General features: G+C 58.0%; 1 protein-coding gene across 7 annotated transcripts; it reads left to right on the plus strand.

The window, feature by feature from the left end:
- The first annotated feature begins 631 nt into the window (after nt 1–631).
- VASP (vasodilator stimulated phosphoprotein) lies at nt 632–21,544 on the plus strand. Of its 7 annotated transcripts, XM_034438254.2 has the most exons (16): nt 6,628–6,711; nt 7,487–7,537; nt 7,773–7,856; nt 12,768–12,939; nt 13,737–13,905; nt 14,218–14,290; nt 14,940–15,007; nt 15,536–15,834; nt 15,932–16,029; nt 16,440–16,500; nt 16,987–17,023; nt 17,877–17,922; nt 18,101–18,166; nt 19,514–19,595; nt 19,904–19,961; nt 20,292–21,544. In XM_034438254.2, exons 1-16 carry the CDS (start codon nt 6,680–6,682, stop codon nt 20,327–20,329), a joined length of 1,434 nt encoding a protein of 477 aa, XP_034294145.2. In that variant the 5' UTR covers nt 6,628–6,679; the 3' UTR covers nt 20,330–21,544. The 7 variants fall into 7 exon arrangements, with proteins under 7 accessions (XP_087732352.1, XP_034294148.1, XP_087732348.1 ...); XM_034438256.2 differs by lacking the exon at nt 18,101–18,166; XM_034438257.3 differs by lacking the exons at nt 6,628–6,711; nt 7,487–7,537; nt 7,773–7,856 and adding an exon at nt 639–929.
- The last annotated feature ends 311 nt before the right edge of the window (nt 21,545–21,855 follow it).

The following is a 21,855-nucleotide window of genomic DNA, read 5'->3' on the forward strand; positions in this document are numbered from 1 at the left end:
GGGGACCAGCTGCGGCGCCAGCACAAGCAGGGGGGATGGGAAGGGGAGGGGACCACCAGGCTCCCCAGCCTCCCCACCCCAGGACCAAGCAGCTGCTGCCTGGCCAACCCCGAAAGCTGTGGGGGGGGTCCGGATTCCCTCTTTCATCCCGGGCTCACCCCCCGCAGCTCAGGAGGGCGAAAGTCGCGGCGCCGTTGCGGGCGGGGAGGCCGGGCTGCCTCTGCTCTCGGCCACGGCGGCTCCAGTCGCGTCTCCCCGCGGAAGCGCCAGCCTGCCCAAGGAGCCCGTCCTGCCTCGCAAGGGCGTTTTGCGAATTCGGAGGCGGCTCTGCGCGACTCGGAGCCGGCGGCCGCCCGACGCCCCTTTGGGGGAGACCCCCCCTTTCCACCCACCGCGGCGGCCCTCGCGGTGCCCTTTTAAGCGCGCCGGCCTCGCCCCCTTTAAGAGGCGCCGCAGCGGTGCCTGCTGGAAAGCGGCGGGCGGGCGGGCGGGCGGGGGGGGCAGTGCACGGGCACCGCCGCCGGATCAAAGCGGGCGCGCGCCTGCTTGCCGTCCCAGCCGGGCCTGGCTGTGCGCGGCGCGGGATCGGGGCCATGAGCCCCCGGGGGCGCCGGGCCCGGGGAGCAGCCGCCGCCGTCGCCGCGGCGGGCGAAGGGACGGAAGGAAGCGGCCGGCGGGCGCGGTCGGAGGGCTTCCAGGCGGGGGCTGCTGCTGCTGCCGCCGCTTGAGCGCAGCCCGCGGCGACGGAGCGCGGAGGCCGCCCGGGCGAGGTGGGGGAGCAGCCCGGGCCGGCCCCACCCACGTCCCCACCCAGCCAGGTCTGGGAAGCGGAAGCGGCGGCGGCGGCGGGAGAGCAGCAGCAGAGGCAGCAGAGGCAGCAGCAGCAGCTGCCGAGGCTGCAGCGCCGCGCACAAAGCAGCAGACATGAGGTCAGTACCTGCCGGGCGGCCGCCTTTGTTGTCTGGGCCCGCGCCCGGCCCGGCCCGCTACCCGCGCTGCCTGGCAGGCAGGCGGGAGGGCTGGCGCGGCGGGGCTCCCGGCTCGTCTCCGCCCCGAAGGAGCCGCAACTTTGGGGCTGCGGCGGGGCCGTCGGGCCGTGCCTGCTGGGGGCGGGGGTGGGTCGGCCGGCGGGGCAGAGGAAGGTGGCCTCTCCCGCCTGGCGGGCAACTCCGACGTGGCTTCGGCGGCTGAAGTTGGCGAAGGGCTGCCGGGGGGACCCCCCGAGTCCCGGGAATGGGGCGACTTCCCCGCGTGGAGAAGGGGCTTCGCCGGGCGGAGCGGGGCGCCCACCCCCGGAAAAGATCCCGCCCGCTTTCCGGAGTGGAGTGAGGGCTCCGCACGCCCCTTCCTCCGGAAGCGCCAAGTTGGGTAGCCCCTTCCCGCAGAGGCGAGGGGGAAGCGAGGGCCTTCCCCCGCCAGAGGGCCCTGGGAGCCCCGCATGACCGGCAGAATGGCGCCCCCCCGGCTGACGGGGGCCTTCGCAGGCCTTCCCTTTAGCTTCGCTTCTCCTCTCCCGCCGACTTGCGCGGGGGCTCCCCTGAGTCTTTATTGGGCGTGGGGAGCATCGCCGCCGCCACCTGGCCGGGCACCTCGGGAGGAAGGGGGGGCAGCGGGGGGAGGGGGCGGGGGCTGGAGTGGGGACCGACGGGGGGTCTTGCGAAGGGGGGCGCGGGAGATGCCAGGCTTAGGCGGGCCAGCCCCATCCCCATTTGGGGCCCCGCCCAGCCCCCCGCCCGAAGCTGCCGGTGCTGGGCTCCACCTGCCCGCCTCGGCGGCTCCCTCACCTGCTCCTCTGCCACTGGGGCCGCTTGCTCAGCTGTGCCTGAGCGGAGGGGACGGGAGCGTGGGCGGAGGGCTTTTGTGGCAAGCGCCGCCGGGCAGCCCCTGGCCGAAGCGGGAAGGCCCTGCCCGCCCTTGGCGAGCGGAGACCCAGGCAGCAGGCCCGGCGCCCCTCCGCCTCGGGCGCTGCTTCCTGCCTGCCGCCTTAGTCATCGCGGGCCGCCCCGGAGGCCCCCCCGCCCCCCCAGCCCTTCTGCGGGGCGCTCCGAGGCTGCAGCCCCCGGGGAGAGGGCTCTCCGGAAGGCGGATCAGCTCGCAGCCGTCGGAAGTTCCGCCGGAATGGCCGGCCAGGTGGGCCTCGGAGGCGGGGAGGGCGCCCGGACTCCCCTGGCCGGAAGAGCCGCGACCAGAAGGCCGGCGGGGCGGCCGGGGGCTTCTGCGGTTCGGCCTAGCCTCCCCGACCCGGGTCGCCAGGTTTGGCCTGTCCGCTGCACGGAGCCCCGTTCAGGGTAGAGCCGGCCTTTGGTAAGCAGCAGCCGGGAGGGTTGGGAGGGTTGGGAGGATGCCCTGAGCTGCTTGTGGATTAGGGGAAGGGGCTCTGGTAGGGAGAGGATGGGGCTTGGCTGCTCCCTACCAGCGGGGCAGTGTGTCCGGGGCACATCTTTTCTTTTCAAGGGAACCCCACACCCCTATCAATTGGATCTCCAGCAGCTTTGGATTCCAGTTCCCATTATCCCCAGTAAGAAAGCCCAAAGGCATTCTTGTAACCCGGGAATTAGGAAATTCAAGGGCCACTTGGAGAGTCCAGGTTTGGGAAAGCTTTTAGACTCAAGCATGAGAGATAAATCAGCCATTGCTGGTACTTTTGCTGTTGGCCTGAAAGGTATACAATACCTGTACATGGAGGCTCTTCTCAGCTACTGCTTACAACTGGACAGTAACCTTCCATGAATTTGTCTGCTCCCGTTCTTATTTGAGTGTTTCTCAGAAGCTTGTAACGAAATCTTTAGTTTGTTCTGCATGTGTGTGTGAGAGAGAAATGCATGCCTTAGTAACCTTTGTAGTTAGTCCACCATGGTTTACTGTAGTGTAGTGTAGTTTAGAAGGCTTGGATCAAAGTTTTTTTTTTTTTTTTAATTTGATTTATATGCCGCCCTTCTCCGGAGACTCAGGGCGGCTTACAATGCGTTAAGCATTTTAGGGAAGCCAGCTAGATCATTTCTCCTTCCATGTCACAATGATGCCGCTCCGACTTCTGGCTGCTAAATTATTTTTAATCCTGCTTTCATCCAAATGGGCATACAGGTTTCCTTCATATGAAAGAAGCTAACTTCATGGAAAAAAATTGTTTTTATTTAAAGGTATACAGCATCACATTTTGTGTTCATTTTCTAAACCAGGGATGTCCAACCTTGGCAACTTTTAAGACCTGTGGATTTCAACTCCCAGAATTCATCAACCAGAGCTGTCCAGGGAATTCTGGGAGTTGAAGTGCACAAGTCTTAAAGTTGCCAAGGTTGGACAACCCTACTCTAAGTTCCTGACTATGGATAGAGCCCTCCCCCTCATTCCCATGAGAGGGGGGGCGTTAGGTGGGAGGGAAGGTGCATGTGCAGGGTAAGCAGGGCCGGATTTAGATGAAAAGAGGCCCTAGGCTATTCCACTTATGAGGCCCTTTCACCTATAGTGAAAGTGTAATTTTAATTTTGCTAACAATTTGAATGTAGGCCCCTCTTGATCTTGAGGCCCCCTCTTGATCTTGAGGCCCTAGGCTGAAGCCTAGTTAGCCTATAGGAAAATCCGGCCCTGAGGGTAAGGAATGAGGGGATTGGAAAGAGCCAACATGCAGGAATTTAGAATGAAGGCTGGGCTAGAATTTCAGGAAAAGCAGAAATTGGTTATGCACTGCAGCAGCCAGCTCGGGGTATAAATAAAATAATTAAAATGCCTTTCTGCAAACTTCTGTCAGGTTAGGAGTGCAGGCCAGCCGGGAGGCCTCTAGAAACACAAAAGAGGCTTTTGAAGCAGGGTCGGCGTTATGACAGATACTCTCCCATGCCTTGCAGCCAGATTAGAGAGGAAAAGTTGTATTCTTTTCTACAGCTGCGGTCCTGAGGCCAAGGCAATAAGCCCCAAGCCTTTAGAACAAGGCTTTTTGAACTTGGCAACTATGTGATGATGGGTGGACTCCAATTCCCAGAATTCCCCAGGCAGCATGGAGGCTGGAAACCAGGAGGGAGGGGGGAGTCTTAGGGTCACCGGCTTTATTTCCACTGACTTTCTGCCTTTCCAGAAAAAAAAGTTCACTCAAAATTTGGTTATCAAAGAATCAAGTAGAAAATGTGACCATTATCAAATCCACTTTCCCTGTCCTCCCCCCCATCTGCCCCCCAACCCAGCTGGCTGCTCAATCAAACACACCCTGGAATGGGTGGGCAACTATGGGGATTCTGGGAGTTGTAGTCCATAGGGGCCATAGTTGCCCAGCCCTGCCCTGGAACCAGAGGCTTGTCCAGCAGTCCTAGAGAGCAAGGAAAATTTGCCAAAGTCTGTAAAGAAAAAGAAAAAAAAAAGAAGGGGGGGAAACACAAGTAACAGAGAATTCTGGCTGCCGGGGACCGGGGTGGGGGGTGGGGGAGGGACGGATGGACGACAGCACAGCTTTTGTGAGTAACCTGCCCACCTCTGCTTTGTGGTCTGCATCAGAAAGAGAAGTTGTGGCTGTGAGCAATTCTCTCCAGTGGCCTTGGGTCTTGCAGCAGCCCCTTCTAGTGAGATTTGTGGGGAAGGAGGACAATTGTCTCTCCCCCCCCCCCAAGTGAGCCTTTAGTGTTTCTCAGCTGCCCCGGTCTGCACTGGAAGGGTTCTCACGAGGTCTGTTTTTAATATGTTGCATTTATTTGTATCCTGCCTTTATTATTTTTACAAATAACTCAAGGGAACAAACATACATGGGATTCTTTCCTCTGGTTGTTTCCCGCACAACAGCCCTATGAGGGAGGGTTGGGCTGAGAGGGAATGAGTGGCCCAAAGTCATCCAGCCAGCTTTCATAGCTAAGATGGGGCTAGAACTCACCATCTCCTGGTGACGATTGCCAAGCACGAAAGCAAGTCATCCAGCTGGCTTTCGTGCTTGGCAGGACTACAACTCCCAGCCACCTGGTGACTGGGCCCAAATCACCCAGCCGGCTTTTGTGCCTAAGGTGGGACCAGACCTCCCCATCTCTCAGTTTCTGACCTGATGCCTTACCCGCTTAAAGCACTTTCCTGTTTTTTTCTCCTGCCCCGTGCCCAGCTCTCTCGGGGGCTGGGGATAGGAGAGCGTTTGGTAAGAGAAGAGGGGGTGGCATTAGTGGGGGAGAAAAGTAAGCCCAGTTTGAGGGGGCTTTGTGGGTTCAGAAACAGATCCAAACTAAATTTTACTTGTGGGGTCCTTAATGCTCTCTGAGTTTGGTTGTTTTCTCGCAGACGTTTCATGACCCAACTAGGGAACATCATCAGTGTTAGTGAGTTTTACTTACTTTAAACGTTTCCTCTGCCAGGACATACCCAGCCTGGTTGCCAGTTCGGAATTTCTCTTCTGCCCTCCCTACTTTTCCGTTTGTAAAACCTCTGGAAGTGGGGAACTAGTCTGAGGGGCACTTCTGGCCAGCTGGGGGCTTGGCCTGCTGCTTCTAGAGCCACCGAGTCTGCTCCGTCCAAAGAGCAGGAAGCCGGGCCTGGCAACTCCCCCCAGTTCCCTTTTTCTCTCTGGGCCTGTGTCTGTCTGGGGGGGGGAGGGGGGAGGCATGGTTCATCTTAACCTTAATGGTGAAGATTCTGCCTAGAACTAAGCAGCCCAAGTTGCTCTACTTTAAAGCAAAGTGCAGGGGTGCAAGCCAGGCCCTTGAATTAAAAGATTGAATACTTCCATGCTTCTTAATTTGCTAAAACGGCAGGGCCTCAGTCCAACCTTGGCCCCTATGAGACCTGTGGACTTCAACGCCCAGAATTCCCCAGCCAGCCCCCCCCCCCAAATACAGAGACCTTTCTCTTGTCCCTTTGAGTGAGGGGGTGAGAGACCCAGGAAGCAAAGAGGTCTATCAGTAACGGGGGGCCTGGGGTTCCTCCGTGGAGCCTTCCTGTTTGGAGGTCCAGAGAGCTCTTGCCCCCCCTCCCAAGAGCCCCCCCTCCAAGCAGAAGCTGGGTGGGAGGGAAACAGGATTGCTGGGAGGGGCCCAGGTGGATTAACAGGAGAAATGGGGGGCCAGCATGGAGGCCACTTTTATCTGCTCTGAATGGGGGGAGGGGAGGGGGGCTGGCTTCAGTTCAGGGGAGGGGAGCAAAGCCCAGGAAGGGAGGGGCTTCAGCCGGGCCTCGACCTTCCTTCCTTCCTTCCTTCCTCCCTCTGGACGATTAGACCTTACCTGCCAGTTCAGGACAGGTAGCCTTCGACTTTCCTCCACTCCCAGCCTTTCGTTTGGCGGCCCTTCGGAGTTACGGCAGCACCGGGAAAAGGGACACGACCGTTCTTCACCCTTGTGACCGGTGCAGCCTCCCTGTGGTCACGTGATCAGAATTTGAATGCTTGGCCACTGGTTCGCAGTTATGACGGTCGGTTGTAAAACGGGGCAAAACTCATCTCACAACAGTCTTGCTTAGTGACAGAAATGTTGAGCTCAATTATGGTCGTAAGTCGAGGACTACTTGTGAATGACAAGGGAATGGTAGGTCAGGGAAAAGGGCCCAGGGCTTCTTGGCCCTGCAGGGAAGGGAGCCTGTCTGTCTGCAGAATGGAGCCCCCTCCCCACCCGCCCACCCCCTTCAGGGCTGCTCATTGTGACTTCGCTCCGGCTTCTGTTTCTGAGGTCTCTGAGTGGGTGGCGAGCAGGGAGGAGGCTGCTGCTGGGCTGGCCCAACCATGGTTGCCCCCAAAATGGGTCCCACTCAAAGGTTGTAAGGGGGAGGGCCCCTCCCCCCTCCTTCCCTCCCTCCAGAACTAAAAGGGGGGGGTCTTCTCCCAACACCTTCCTGCTCTCCCTGCCAGGGTTGGTGACCCTGGGCCCCCCTCCCAGCTCCCTAGATGGCCAGGAATTCCTCTCCTCTCTTCCTCTCTGGGCGCTGACAGCGGCCCTTTCCCTGGACAGTCCTCTCCACTTCCTTGCCCCCCTGCTCCCCCCCAGAAGCCCAGGATTTCTCTCCCTCCACTGAGGGGGGGCCTCAAGACCCCGCCTCATTTCTTTCCTGGCTCCTCATCCCCCCCTCTCCGCAGAGTGGCAGCCACTCCGTCTTGTTCCCCCCCCCTTTTCCTAAAACGTCCCAAGTTGAAGAAGCCGGAAAATGCCGTCCGCTCAGCAGGAAGTGACTCAGCTGCGGAGCCTCAGCGGGCTCTGCTGGCTCAGATGCCTGGAGGAGCCCTCTTCTTGTGGGACGCTCCTTGCTGCCCCCCACCGCCTCCTGCTGGCCCCTTTCATTGCCCCCTTTTGCCCCAGTGGGGCCCTCCAGGTGTTGCATGCACATATGAGGAGCCTTTGGGCAGGTGCTGGCCCTGCCCCGCTTGGCCTCTTGCTGTGCTCTGGGCCCCTCAGCTGCATTTCCTCTCTGCCCCACACGGGTGTATGGGGCCTGCTCTGAGGAAGGGGCGGGGGTTCTGCCACTGAGCCGTGGGACCCCCTGGGAAGTCTTGGGCCCCTGGGGGCCTCCACACCAGAATTGCCTCTTTCCACAGATCAGCCCCAGCTCCTCCGAAGGAGAAGGAGACACACTCCACCCAGTTCAGGTGTGCTTGGAGGTGGGAGGGGAAGAGCCCCCCCCAGCTCTGCACCCCCAGCCCACCTGTGCCCCTCTGAGTGCAGCTGATTCTCTTACACATGAGGGGGGCAGTCAGAGAAGGACTTGCTTCCCCTGGCAAGGAAGGGGGTGGGCAACCCTGCCTCAACCCTTGGAGTCATGGCCCCCTCCTGCCAACCGAGCCCCTGGCAGCACGTAGTGGGCATGTTCGCTTCCCTTGGCAGGATCACGCTGGGCAAGCCAAAGGCCCCTTTGCCTGACCCCTCGAAGAAGACCCAGGCCCAGCAGCCGGAGAAGCCCCCGGGCAGGTGAATGTGGCATGGGGGGAGGAGTGGGGAGGAGTAGGAGCCACGGTGGCGCAGTGGTCAGAGTGCAGTACTGCAGGCTTCTTCTGCTGACTGCCGGCTGCCTGCAATTTGGCAGTTCAAATCTCACCAGGCTCCAGGTTGACTCAGCCTTCCATCCTTCTGAGGTGGGTCAAATGAGGACCCAGATGGTTGGGGGCAAGAGGCTGATTCCGTAAACCGCTTAGAGAGAAAGGGCTATAAAGCCCTGTGAAGCCGTATAGAAGTCTAAGTGCTATTGCCATGTTGGTGCCCACCTGTGGAAAGGGCCTCGCGGGGGGAGGGGGGGTTGGTGCCTGTGTGCTGGGCTCCTGCAGGGACCCTTTTCTGCAACCTTCCTTGTGCCCCTTCCCCCACCTACAACTCAGAGCCCCACTTAAGGCTGATTTGGGGAGCAGAGGCTGTCTGGTGCCAGGCCAGCCGGCTCCATGGCCGCCATTGAGGGGCAGGCAGGAGGTCTCCAGGCTCTTCCCAGCCCCCCCTTCACATTCCCACATTCTCCACGGATCCGGCCAGGCCCTGCAACATACCCTTATAAGGCAGGGCTGCTGTGAGGCTGCTGTTTTCCTCGCCTCCGCCTGCTTCCCTTCCCTCTTCCTGCGCCTTGGGCTGCCTCTGCTCCTCTCCACCCTCCCCAGGTGCCCTGGCCCTGTGCCTCCTTGCCTCCCCACCCGCCCCCCAAGGTGGGACCCCCCCCCACAACCAACTCTCTGGGGAGAGAGACCCATCATGGTCAATGCTTGCTTCCCTTCCAGCTGGCTGGCTGTGTTGGGAGGGGCTCCTCCAGAAAAGTCCCAGGCAGACTGCACGTCTGGGGGGCTGGGGGGGAAAACTGTGGTCCTCTGTCCTGAGATAGGCTGCAGCCTCCCTGGGAGCTGTGCCTGCGGGGGGAGGGCAAGGGTTCCGCAGAGGCCTGGCATTTTGCGCCACTCCAGAATGTGCCAGTCTGTGGGTCACTTCCCATGCTTTTAGAAGGGAAGCAGAGGGTGCCCCCCAAGCGGCCAGGATCCAGGTGTGACCCCACTTGTCCTCCCCTTCCTTTCTCCCTCTGCAAGAGTCATGGCCAGAGGGCAGCTGGGTGTTTGTGTGGTCATCTCTGGGCAGCGGCTCATGGTTAAACATTTCTAGGTGGACACATCCTCCCTCCCCTCCCCCACTTGGAGGGGGGCTTGTGCCTGCAGGAGATCGAGCCCCACCCCCCTCCCTGCCTCCCTGACCTTTGATCACCTCTACCCCCTGCTCCTTCCTGGCCCAAACGCAAGCCAGCTTTTGCACAGGGGTGGGGAGAGATTAAAACAAAAGCAGCAACTCTGGTGCTTCTTCTCCCCCCCCTCCCCAGTGGGGGTTGGGGAGGGGGAGTATTTCTCCAGACTGGGGGCTGTCTGCAAGTTTCTGCTGGGTGCAAAGAAGTCAGCGCTGGGTGCAATTGAGAGGTGGTCTGGATATTGAGAGGGGGGCAGCCTGTCTTGGACCAGATCAGGAGATCCACCCTGCCAGGCTGCAGAAGGGGGTGGGGCCACTTTGATCCTGCTCCGTGGGTAGATCACCTTCATGCCGTCGCTTAGGAGGTGGAGGTTGTGACTTTTCCCCTTGTGCAACAACATCCTGGAAGGAAGGAGGCCTGTTTGACACAACCTTTGGGTTTCCTTCCTTGCGTCATTGCACTTGTGGTTAGATTGCGTTTGGACCAGGCACTGCAAGAACCGAGCATGGCAAGCCAGCTCGTGGGGAGGGGGGCAGCAACACTCCTGAACTGCCATCGGTTACCAAATCCTTGGCCCTTTTCTGCCTGTGATGCATTCACACATTTTCTGAGCTGGGCTGAGCCGAATGTGCGGCAGCAGCCAAAAAGGCTAATCCAGTCCTTGGTGGTATAAACGGAGGCATTGACTTTAGTATTAGTGCCGCTTTATAAATCCTTAGTAAGGCCACACCTGGAATCCTGCATCCAGCTTTGGTCACCACATTTCAAAAAAGATGTTGAGGCTTTGGAAAAAGTGCAACTAAGACGATTAAAGGCCTGGAGACAAAAACATATGAAAAACGGTTGCAGGATTTGAGTCTGGCTAGTCTAGAGAAAAGAAGGCCCAGGGGCGACATGAGAGCAGTCTCCCAGTATTTGAGGGGCTGCCACAAAGGCAGGACAAGAAACAAGGGATGGAAACTCATCAAGGAGAGAAGCAACCCGGAACTAAGGAGGAATTCCCTGACAGGGAGAACAATTGATCAGTGGAACAACTGGCCTCCAGAAGTTGTGGGTGCTCCATTACTGGAGGATTTTAAGAAAAGACTGGACAGTCACTTGTCTGTAATGGTAGGTTTCTTGGACTCGAGCAGGGGTTAGACTAGAAGACCTCCAAGGTCCCTTCCAGCTCTATTCTGAATGTAGTGAATGCGTTCGCATGATCAATCCTAGCTTGTGGGACAAAACCATGGCTTAGCCCAATAGGTGAAAGCAGCGATTCTGTGGATTCCATCCAGGTGTGTCCAGCTTCAGACTCCTGTAGGTAGAACTACCTGTCAGGATTAAGCAAGCCAGGGGCTTCTGGACCGCACCGTTCATGCAAAGCAGACAAGCCGTGTGCCGTGTGGGATGGTGCATAATGCACTGGCTTTGGGAGTGGAAAATCAAGGAGTTGTGTGGGAGCCGCAGCCTCACCTCCGGCTGCCGGAAACCTCCTCTCTCAGCTGCCCTGCTTCCCCTTCAGGTGTGCCAGGCCTGGGTTCTTTCCCGGGGCGCAGAAACTTGCTCAACTCTCCCTTGTAATGAAAAGCTGCTGCTGTTTCAGGAAGCTGATTTTTCTCAGTACCTCATTTTGCACGGCTGCTGCTTACTTTTTTTTTAACCTTTGTGAAGCCCTGCGATAGTTTGGGACAAATTGTTCTCTGCGTCTGGTTCTTTAGAGCCGGGGTCTCCAACCTTGGCCACTTTAAGGCTGGGGAGTTCTGGGAGTTGAAGTCCGCCAGTCTTAAAGTGGCCAAGATGGGAGAGGCCTACTTTGGAGGGATCCTCAGCTGGGCTGCTGCTCTCCTGCCAGACCAGTGAGCGGATTCAGAGCCTCCCCTGGGCCTTTGTGGTTCTAACCCTGCCCTTCCGGCTGGACCGGAGCAGCCCAGGAGCCAGAGAAGTCAATGTCTGATGACTGCCCCCCTTCCCTCCCCCTCCTCCAGTGAACAGCTGTTGGCAGCTGGGCTGGGCTCTGCCCCAACCTGCCTGGAGGCCTGGCTCTCCCAGTTCAAGAGAGGGAGGGGCTGGGCCTGGAGAGCAACTGCCTGGCAAGGGAGGAACTCAGGGGAGGGGGGGCTAGGAGAGGGCTGTGCCCTCCTGGGAGGGAGGGAGGGGGTCCCGCTTTTGTTTTGGCTAGGGCTGCTTTCCCTGGAGCTGGAATCATTTTCCTCCTCTGGCACCTATGGCTGCAATTGGCAGTTCAGAGTTCATATGTGGGCATTTATTTCAGTTCCACCACCAGCAAGGCTTCTTCCGTCCCTGCCCTTCTTGCCTGGGCCTTCCGTTTTTCCTGTTTTGCAAGTTACAACAATTCCTCCAACTCCTTTGAGGAGAAATGAAGAACTCACTAGGCTTCCTTCCTTCCTTTCCTCCCTCCCTTTTTCTCCCCTTCCCCATAACATCCAAAGAAAGAAGAAGCTGGCAAAATTAGCCTTTATCCAAGTTTCAGATGGGGGGGGACATAGGGAGACAGGGCTGTGGACAATACAAATTGTTTGACAACATGCAAATACTTTTGCATACTTCACCCTTAATCCTTTTTTGCATAGGCCACAAAGGGCCCCTCCCACTTTGACAATGGAAATGTGGCCCAGATCATTTTGTGGCTACTTTTCCTGCCTATGAATTGTTCTTACTGACAGATGCTGCATCTTCCTGACCTGAAGGCTTTGGGCAGTTGAGAAACATGAAATGCAAATGAATAAATTTAACTATCTGGAACTGAGGAGAATTGGGTGGGTGGGTGGTGCACAGCTCTTCAGCTTCTGATGGGTGTATTGGGCAGCGTTGCACCCTGGCTTAGAGAGGCCGGGTGAGTGTCTGTGTGTCTCTGTGGCTGACCAGATGAAGTTAGTTGTGTGTGTGTGTGTATTGGACAATGAGCTCCCAGGTCTTGCAGCTGGAGAGTGCCAGTGCTGTGACCCCTCCAGGAGGGTGGGCCCTCCTGTTTGGGTGTCCTAAGCCTTTACCAGGGAGACAGGATGCCTTTTCCCTGCTGGGGCCGAGAGGGTTCCTCTGGGACATTAATCCTGGATCCTAAACGGGGAGGAAGACCCTTTGCACCTGGCCGGTTCCTCTCCCGTCCCCTCAAAGTTCCTTTTTGCAGTTTTGCATTGTAGCTGTAATTCAAGGCCTTGCAAAGCCAGCTGGCCAACCTGAATGAGCTCTGGGCTCTGTGTGTGTGTGTGTCTCAGTGCTGCTCTGGCAACAGCTGCATTCATTTTTTTGCCTTGTCTTTTTAACCTCTCTCCACATAGTTTGGAGGGTTTTTTTCAATCTTGGCCACTTTAAGACTTGTGGACTTCAATTCCCAGAAGTCCCAGGCCCCCAGAATTCAATCCCAGCATGAATTCTGGGAGTTGAAGTCCACAAGTCTTAAAGTTGCAAGGTTGGAGAACCCTGGTCGAAAGGTAAAGTGTGAATTTGTATGTAAACCACATCTAACACAAATGTAGCCTCCTGTCTCACCTCTTACCTGGGACAGGTGGTTTGAGAGAGATGGACCCTGTTGATGGCAGCCGTGGGGCTGAATTCAGTGGGGGTGTAAGACTGCTGGGAGGGGGGTGTGTGACTTATTTTATAAGGGCCTGCCCCAATCATGCTGCATCTCACCCTCCTCTCGGTGGGGCTTCTGTTTCTCCCTCCAGCGAGTCGGTGGTCTGCAGCACCCGTGCCACAGTGATGCTTTACGACGATGCCAATAAAAAATGGGTCCCAGCAGGAACTGGTGCCCAGGCCTTCAGCCGCATCCAGATCTACCACAGTCCTGCCAACAACAGCTTCCGGGTGGTGGGCCGCAAGATGCAGCCGGACCAGCAGGTAACTCCCCCAACCTTTAAGCCACAAACGTCTAGGAAGTTTCCTACGCTCCGGCCACCTCTGGCTGGCCCCAGAGTGGGGTGGGAATGGAGATTTTGCAATATCTTTCCCCTCCCACCCCCACCAAGCCACGCCCACAGAACTGGTAGTAAAAAAAATTGCATTTCCCCACTGCCAAAATTTCTGTTGCTAAGCGAGACAGTTGCTAAGTGAATTTTGCCCCCTTTTATGACCTTTCTTCACACAGCTAGTTAAGTGAATCACTGCAGTTATTAAGTTAGTATTGCAGTTCTTAAGTGAATCTGGCTTCCCCATGGACTTGTAAAAGGGGATCATGTGACAATCCCCCCCCCTCCCGGACACTGCGACCATCGTAAATTCGAGTCAGTGGCCAATTTTGATCACATGATCCTGGGGATGCTGCAACTGTCATAAATGTGAAAAATGGTTGTGTCACTTTTTACAATGCTGCTGTAAGTTAGAATAGTCACTAAATAACTTTTGTAAGTTGAGGTCTACAATGCTTTGTTAATAAAATTGCAAATTCCCCAAATCGAGCGAAATGTCGTGGGAATGCAGTCCTGAGTCCAGGGGAGCAGAGTCGCTCGCATCCAGAGCTTTTCCTCCGGCTCTGGAGCCCCCCAAATCCCTGCTGGGCCAGTGGTGGGGGGGGGCTGAGATGGGTATGCCTGCTGCCAGGAGGGCAGGGCTCTGCACTGGGGCAGCACCCCAAGATCCCCGGGGCCTCCTGAGCTCCGGGTGTCCCGGCTGAGCCCGCTCTGCCCGTGTCTCTGCAGGTGGTCATCAACAGTCCGATCGTGAAGGGGCTGAAGTACAACCAGGCCACGCCCAACTTCCACCAATGGCGGGATGCCCGCCAGGTCTGGGGGCTCAACTTCAGCAGCAAAGAGGATGCCAGCCAGTTTGCCAATGGCATGATGCATGCCCTGGAGGCCCTGGACACAGGTGAGCCAGATGGGCGGAGTGGGGGGCCACTGTGGTTGGGGACGGGGAGGGGAGCTGAGCCAGGGGAAGAGGCCGGGGGCTACAGGTCCCCCAAGTGACACCCTCCAGGCTCTGCAAGAGAAAGCAGCCTCCCAGGCCCTTCCTGCGCCTCTCCCCAAAGGGGGAGGGGGTGTTAGTGGGTTCTCGGGGGGGGGGCAGGTGGGTCTCAAAGCTGGCAGGCGGGGGGCGCAGGGTCTGGAGAAGAGCTGAACTGCTGTTTGGACTCTAAGATGGGGTACCAACCTGTTTTTTTGGTGGGTTGCGTCTCCCCAGGAAACTCGGCACCCCCCCTGCGCCCCACCCAGAACGGACCCACTGCAGATGAACTGGCAGAGCAGCAGAAAAGGTACAGGAAGCCCTGCGAGGTTTAAAAGGGGAGGAGGGAGAGGTTCCTTACAACAAGGAGGAAGTTTCTCTTACTTCATCAAATATTTTCAGATAGGAGCGAAGGGGGAGAAAAGGATTATTGTTCTCACTTTACTTGGCCTTTTGTTTGAACAAGCCACACACTTGAAAAAAATCTTTCCTTTCCCAGAGTGGACGATGCTGGGCTTCCCCTTTGCAGGGGGAATAGGGGGGAACAGGGGCCGCAGGAGACCCCCTTCCCCAGGTCTGGCTCCAAGCCAAACCTTGCACCCGGAGGGTCTCCTTTTGGTGCCCGCTGTGCCTTCTTAGATGCCAGAGGAACTGCCCAGAGCAGTTGAGTGTGTGTGTGTGTGTGTGTGAAGGCCCTCCTTGATCAGATTAGCAGCTAATCGGCTTGCAGGGCTGCCTGCTGGGGCAAATGCCTGCTGGGTCGGATGTGCTCCACCTCGTCCCCCCTGGCGATGTGTGGCGTTCCCCTTTCCAGCCTCTTGCCCGAGCCGCCCGTGCCACAGCTCAAGTGAGTGTGCTGCGGCGGTGGGCCAAGGGGGCCCTGGGGGCTTGGGAGCAGGAGGCCTGCCAGGGGGGGCTGCCGGCAGGCACTGAGGCCTCTTCTGCCCTCTTCATCCCAGGCAGCAACAGCAGCTGGAGAAGGAGCAGCTGGAGCAGGCAGAGCGGGAGCGACGGGGGCCCGTCGGAGGTGGGTGCCAGGGCGGGCGGGGGCCTCGTCCCCTACAAGGCTTCCAGGATGGAAATTGGGGAGGTCCCGGGCAGCTCTGCATTGGGGGCCGAGGGCAGGGGTCCCCAGCCTCGGCCACTTTTGAGACTCTCAGAATTCCTCAGCCGGCTTTTCAGAGGAAAGAGGGATTCTGGGAACTGAAGTCCACAAGTCTTAAAGTGGCCGCGGTTGGGGAGCCCTACCTTAGGGGACCTCCCCCTGAGAGGCCAAGGACCCCCATTCTACAGGGTGGGGGAGAGAATCCAGCATCCAGACATGGGGGCAGCTGCTGGGAGGGCCCAAAGAATGAGCCGGTTGTGCCCCTCCCCCACTGGGCGCTTGGCAGAAGCAGGCACTTGTTGGGGAAGAGGGTCCTTGGTGCAGGGGTGTGTGTGTGGGGGGGGTGGACAGGTGTGGGATTTCCTGTTCATTTCCAGCTTTTGGGAAGGGGGCAAGGCTGCCACAGCTGGGGGCTCCCATCTTTCTCTCTCTCTGCTTCTCTTGCTGCAGCCCCTCAGGTCGCCCCTCCAGCAGGGGGCCCTCCACCGCCCCCGGGACCACCTCCAGCCCCCCCTGGGCCGCCCCCTGGACCTCCGGGGCCACCGCCAGGAGCCCACAGTGGCCCTCCCCCTCCTCCTGGGCCACCCCCTCCACCGGGCCCACCGCCTGGTCCTCTGCCGTCAGGAGGGGGGCCACCCCCGCCCCCAGCCCCTCCCCTCCCTGCTTCCCTGGGCCCGGGTGGAGGGGCCGGACCACCCACCGGCTTGGCCGCAGCACTGGCTGGGGCAAAGCTGAAGAAGACGGGCAAGGTGAGTCAGAGATTGGAGGAAGGAAGAGGGGCTGCGTGTTGGGAGGGTGCTGGCTTGGGGGAGGCCACTCACTCTCCCCAACTTTCCTCTTTTGCAGGAGGAAGGAGCAAAGCCCACACCTGGTGGAGGAGCCCCCCCTAGTGCTCCCGGGGGAGGGGGGCTGATGGAAGAAATGAGTGCCAAGTTAGCCAGGCGGTGAGTGGACAGAGCTGTGGGGGGGGTGTTGCCCATTGGGAGGACAGCCTGGCTGTGTGGACTTCTCAGGTTGTGGGACTTTGCCCCCCGCCCCCCATCAAAAGGGTCTGTAGAAGATGGGGGGGGCTTGCAATGTAAAAAGAATTCTTGTGTCCCTGAAAGTCAGTTTTTTTGCTGCTGGGTTTCAGCTGCAGAATCTGGGGCTGGGGTCTCCCATACAGCCGATGGCCTGCATTGACTTTGCCATATGCCTTGGGCCTGAGGCATTCTGGCACTCCCCTCCCCCCTGGGAGCAATTTTGGTCCCTCCTCCCCCGCATACTTTTAAACACAAGCCGGGTGGTCTTGTCTGCCCACAGAGGGGCGGTACAAAGAGGAATCTTCCTGTTTTTCCCCCCTTACCCCCCCCAGAAGGAGAGTTACAGAGCAAAGTGAGAAGGTCATTCCAAAGAAGGAGGAAGGCCCTTTGCACGTGAGTCTGAGTGGGGCCCCCAAATGGACTTTCCCACCCTGATCCCTCTGAGGGCAGGGCCTGCCAGGTGCACGTTAGCTGGGCTGGAAGCAGGGGTGGCTGCCTGGCCCTGGGATGCCAGGGGCCAATCAATCTCAAGTCAGTATAAGGGGGGTATGATAATTTTATTAGAAAGAAAGGGTCAGTATATGGAGATGGAGTAAGTGGATAGCAAAGTATGATATAATCTGTTATGAATTTGGGTTTATTATGAAGAAGTCAAAGGGGAAGGGGGGGTGAGGGGGGTTAGGGAGGAGGGGGGGGGAAGGGGGGAAAAATTTGTATTTGAAAAACTTTTTCAATAAAAAAAAAAAATCTCAAGTCAGGCCAGCGCCCCCGCCCGCTCTCCCGCCCTTGGGCCCTCGTGGTGGTGGTGGTGGTGGTGGTGAGGGACCCTGAGGGCGAGTCGGGAGCTCCCTGACCTTTGTCCCTCTCTTTTGCCCCCAGCAAGAAGACGCGGATGCCACTGGTGCCAAGCCCACAGGTGGGTGAAAGGGGGCTGCTGCAAGAGGCCCCCAAGGCACCTCTGATCCCTGGGCTGCCCCCCCTGCCCCACCCCACCCCCCGGATCAGCACAGGCAGGGAGGTGACAAGGCAGCTGTATTCACACAGCTCACTGAACCCGGTTACTGAATCGGCCCATTTCCTGGGTTTGTCCAACCTGCTGAAACACACACCGAGGTCCTGGAAAGAAAAGTAGCTCTCTCTGGCAGGTGGTGTGAATGTAGTCAGCGTGTTTGCAACTAGTGAAGGAGAGCCAAATGGGTCCCTTCCCCTCCCGCCTCGGAGCAAATGGCCAGGTCTCCCCAGAGCATAGTCAGAGTAGCCACAGTCCACAGTCCAGCTGTCTGGGTGGGTCTCTTTTTAAGGCTTACCCCCAACCCCCCCCCCCAAAAAAGAACTGTGAAACGTTTTCCATCCATTCCTTCCTCAAACAGCAGAGAGTTATGGAGAATCTCTGCTGTCTTTCCTTCCAAAAAACGTTCTAGTCCTCATGATTGAGGGAGAATCTTGGAAATAAGAGATTGTGAAAGAACCCCCCGAAATGTAACCCCATCACGCTTTGATCTGTGTCATGTATGAGAAGACGAGAGCAGCTCCATAGTAAGAAATAGCTCAGCAAGTGAGCCCAGCTGCATGGAAGCTTTCAGTGCTGGAGTTCTATCAGGGGGAAAAGAGAGAAACAGGACATCGGGCTGAGGGGCTGGGCTGCTTCCCTTTCTGTTCGCAAAATGGAAGAATCGCTCCGAGTGAAGGATCTGGATGGCAGCACGAATGGGGAAGACCTCGCACCCAAAACACGCTCCCCACAATCGTCCCTCTCTTGGTCATTACAGATGCCTTCCGGAGACCTTGGGAGAAGTCCAGCACGACATTACCCAGGTGAGGGGCACCTCCCCCCCCGTTACTCCTGACACCCCTGCAGTGGGAGGGGCTCTTCTGCCCCCCTCCCAAGCCACGTTCCTCGCAAGCAGCCCCAGCTGAGCCTCCTCGTGCGCACGCAAGGACCCCTCCCCAATCCTCCCCACCTGCAACTGAGTCTCTCTCTTCCCCCCATCAGGACAGCCGTGAGCCAGAAGACCACTGCACCCCCCGTCACAGGTCGGCCACAGTTCGGCCACTTTAGGTATCAGGCAGGAGGGGCTGGGAAGCCAGATACCTGCAGCAGGGAGGGCAACTTGAACAGTGGACTTCAACTCCCAGAATTCTGGGAGGTCCACAGGAGCCAACCCCTGCAGAAGTTGGGGGCAGCAGCTTCTCCACTTGACCCTAACCCCATAACAGCCATGGTGGCGCAGTGGTTAGAGTGCAGTACTGCAGGCTGCTTCTGCTGACTGACTGCTGTATGCAATTTGGCAGTTCGAATCTCACCAGGCTCAAGGTTGACTCAGACTTCCGTCCTTCCGAGATCAATAAAATGAGGACCCAGATTGTTGGGGAGTGGGCAATAGGCTGACTCTGTAAACTGCTTAGAGAGGGCTGTAAAACACTGTGAAGCGGTATATAAGTAAGTGCTATTGCCATCCAGGCTGGCAATAGCACTCCTGCCAGGGGATTGTTGACTGGAGGGGCTCCAGCTGAGAAGGTTGGGGTGTGGGCTCTCCTTTTGACATGCCCACCTCCCAAGGCCCAGTCTCAGGGCAAGAACAGGACCCCTTCCTGCCCCTGCTGGCATCAGGCCAGGGGACAAGGCTTGAATGTCTAGCAAGCCAGAAAAAAGGAACCAGACCCACCACCAGGGTGAAAATTGTGTCAGTAAGAGGGTCCCGGCCCCTTCAACCCCTCCCCCATCTCCTTTTTCCCAGAGCCTGCTAGTTTGAGAGCTGCTGGTGCCCACATCTGGCTGCTTTTGCTTCTGGGTCCCCAGCTTTGCTCCTCTCCAGCTGTTCCCAAAGCTCCTCCCCCTCCTACATCTGGGTGGAAGAGAGCCGTCCTCCCACCCCTCTCTGCTTCACGGTTTTCAGCTTGGAGATGCTTGCTGGAAGGCTGGGCATCTGTGCCCGTCTGCTTTGGAATCCGTCTCCCTGGTCTCCCGCCCCTCCCCAAAGGGCCTTGGGGTCCATCTTCTGCGAGGGCGAAAGTTGACTGTGCCTCAATGCACCCTGTCCATCCTCTGCCAATAAAGGAGGATATTTGTAGCTCAGGTTTGAAATGGGGGGTCCTTGGGGCTCTCGGAGTTTGATGGCTTTCTTGCAGACGTTTTATGGCCCAACTAGGTAACAACATCAGTGCTAGGGATGTTACCTGGTTGGGGTAATAAAATGCCTGCAAGAAAACCCCCAAACTCAGAGGGCTCCAAGGATCCTTTGCTCATCTCTCTGCAAACAAGCAGTTCGTTGCCCCCTGCCAATCCTGAACCCCTTGCCGGGCCTGGAAGGCGTTGGAATGGCCCTGCTGGGGATTCTCAGAAGGGGGGGGGGCACCTGGAAAGATGGCCGTGTTCCTGACCCTGCCCTTTTCCTCACCGTCCCAGGATGAAATCTGCCGGCGCCATGACGGCCGGGGAGCCCGCGGGGGGCGCAGGGGATGAATCCGAGCTGGAGCGGGTGAAACAGGTGAGCCCACGGCCAGCCCTGGCGCCTCAGCTGGATGCCGCTGGAGAGCCTTGTGCAGCCTGGTTCATACACAATTGGACCCTCGTGCCATGCGTGCTTCAGGGCTAGCAGGGCCTGGTGGGGGTCGGGAGAAGGGGGCTCTCGGACCAGCAGCACTGCTGGTTTCAGAAGGTCCTGGGTTGAGTGCTGTAGGACTCCAGCCTTGCAGTTTCTCCCCAGCTTCCTTGTTGCAAGTCTCTCTCTCACACACACACACAGACACCCCTACACAAAGTCACAGGCTCCTTTTCCTAAATGTGTTCTTCCAGGAACTTCTGCAGGAGGTTCGGCGCGAACTACAGAAGGTCAAAGAGGAGATAATCCAAGGTGGGTTGGCAGTCAGCCAGAAGGCCCTGAGGGTCACCGAGGGGAGGGCAAATCCTCACCTTCCCGGCCCAGACCAGTGCCCCCCCCTCAAGAGTGGGGCAGCTGCTGTGCCCCCATGGCCGAGCTGGAGCAGGACAAGAACGGCCATGCGCTCTTCCCGGGGGAAAGCCCCACTGGAGGAGGGCCCCCCCCCCAGACTGTGTCAGGGGAGAAGCACTGAGGGATAACCCCCCCAGCTCTGCCTGGGGACAGTTTGGGGGGTCCCAGGGTAGAGAAGGCTGTGCTCAATCGTCCGAAACTGACCCCTGAGCATTTCTCCCCCCCCTACAGCATTCATCGCGGAGCTTCGGAAAAGGGGGTCTCCTTAGCCCCCCGACCCAGCCGGTGCCACCCGGAGTCAGCAGCCTAATTCTCCCTCGTGTGCAGAAGAGAATAAAATGGAAAATCACAAAGGCCCCCTCCTCACCTCTCTGGCCCTCACGCACTAGACAAGCCCCACCCCCCCTCCTGTCGGCTCCCACTGTGCAATTTTGGGGTGGGGGAAGAGGGACAATCCGTGCTGGCCCCCACCCCGGGAAGGGCAGGACCCCCACCTGTGCCTTACCAAGAGCAATAGCAGAACCCTCCTCCTGACCCCCCCCCAGGAAGGAAGTGGGCTCTTTCCCTGGCGGAAGGGGCTCCCCTCTCCCCAGCCCAGGAAGTCCCTCTGCTCCCCCCTCCCCATTTTTGGCTCTTGGACAAGAACTGTGTTTGGTTTCCTCCCCACCCAAGGGGCGTGTGCTGCCCAGCTGAAGGAGGGACTGGTAAAGGGCCCAGGGAGATGCTCTCGCAATTGGAGGCCCTCCCTTCTTGCAGCTGGGAAGGGCCGGGCAGTTCTCCCGGGTGGGGTCCCATCTCCTCCCGCCCCTCCTGGGAGCATTTAAGGGCCCTCTCCATCTTCCTCCTGCAGAAGAGGCGGCATAAGTGATGGTCAGAGCGATGGAGAGCCGGGTCCAGGGCTGCCCCGTTGCAGCTGGCAGGGGAGCCTCGGCTGGGATGCCCCTGCCAGCCCCTCAAGTTAGGAGCGCTGCTCCTCCTGGGGGACATGCCCCACCTCGAAAGATGGCGCTCTTCTGGGCAAGGGAAAGGCCCTGCCCCCCCCCCCGCTTCCCAAGACCCTTTCCGCATTCCACGTCTTCTGCTGGTTTCACTCGGTTTTGTAACTCTTTGATTTTATGCAAGGGGAGAGGGCCCTTTTTAGGATATTTTTTCTCAAAGGCCCCCATCCCTCTGGGTCTTTTTTTAAAAATAAACGTTTTTTCTTCTCCCTTCTACCTCCTTCAGGCCATGGAGGGAAACAGGGCGGGTTCTTGGCTTTTCTACTGAGCTGTAATTTTTTGACTTTGTTTTTGTCAAGCTGGATAGAATATTATATTTTGATTTTATTATTATTATTATTACTGATCTGCTGGGTATCTCTGCCCGACTTCTTTCCACCCTTCCGCCTCACCGCACGCATCGCCTGCAGACGGGCACTAGGATCTCGGGCACGTCCACCAGACTTCTCTTACAAATAAATCTTTTCCTTTTTTGTAAAGTTACAAGGCGCTTGGGTGTCTGCATGTTTCCTTCCGTTGAGCTTTGGGGAACAGGTGGCAAGAGGTGAGGGCAGAATTCCTCTGGGTTTCAACACTCAGCAAGGACTTGGAAAAACCTACACCCATCGGGGGCAGGATTGAAGGGCATGGGGGGGGGTTGTGAGGAGGGGGGGCAGCATTACAGGCTTTGTTCACAATATACAGGCAGACCTCGACCAGCGACCATGAGCTTGGAATTTCCATTGTAAAATCATGACAGTCTTAAGTCAAAGCCCCCACATGCCTGCACCTGATTTTACAATCACCAGTCTCTGTAG

This window comes from Pantherophis guttatus, chromosome 10, assembly GCF_059756535.1.
Source record: "Pantherophis guttatus breed Tessera chromosome 10, ASM5975653v1, whole genome shotgun sequence".
Classification (NCBI taxonomy): domain Eukaryota; kingdom Metazoa; phylum Chordata; class Lepidosauria; order Squamata; family Colubridae; genus Pantherophis; species Pantherophis guttatus.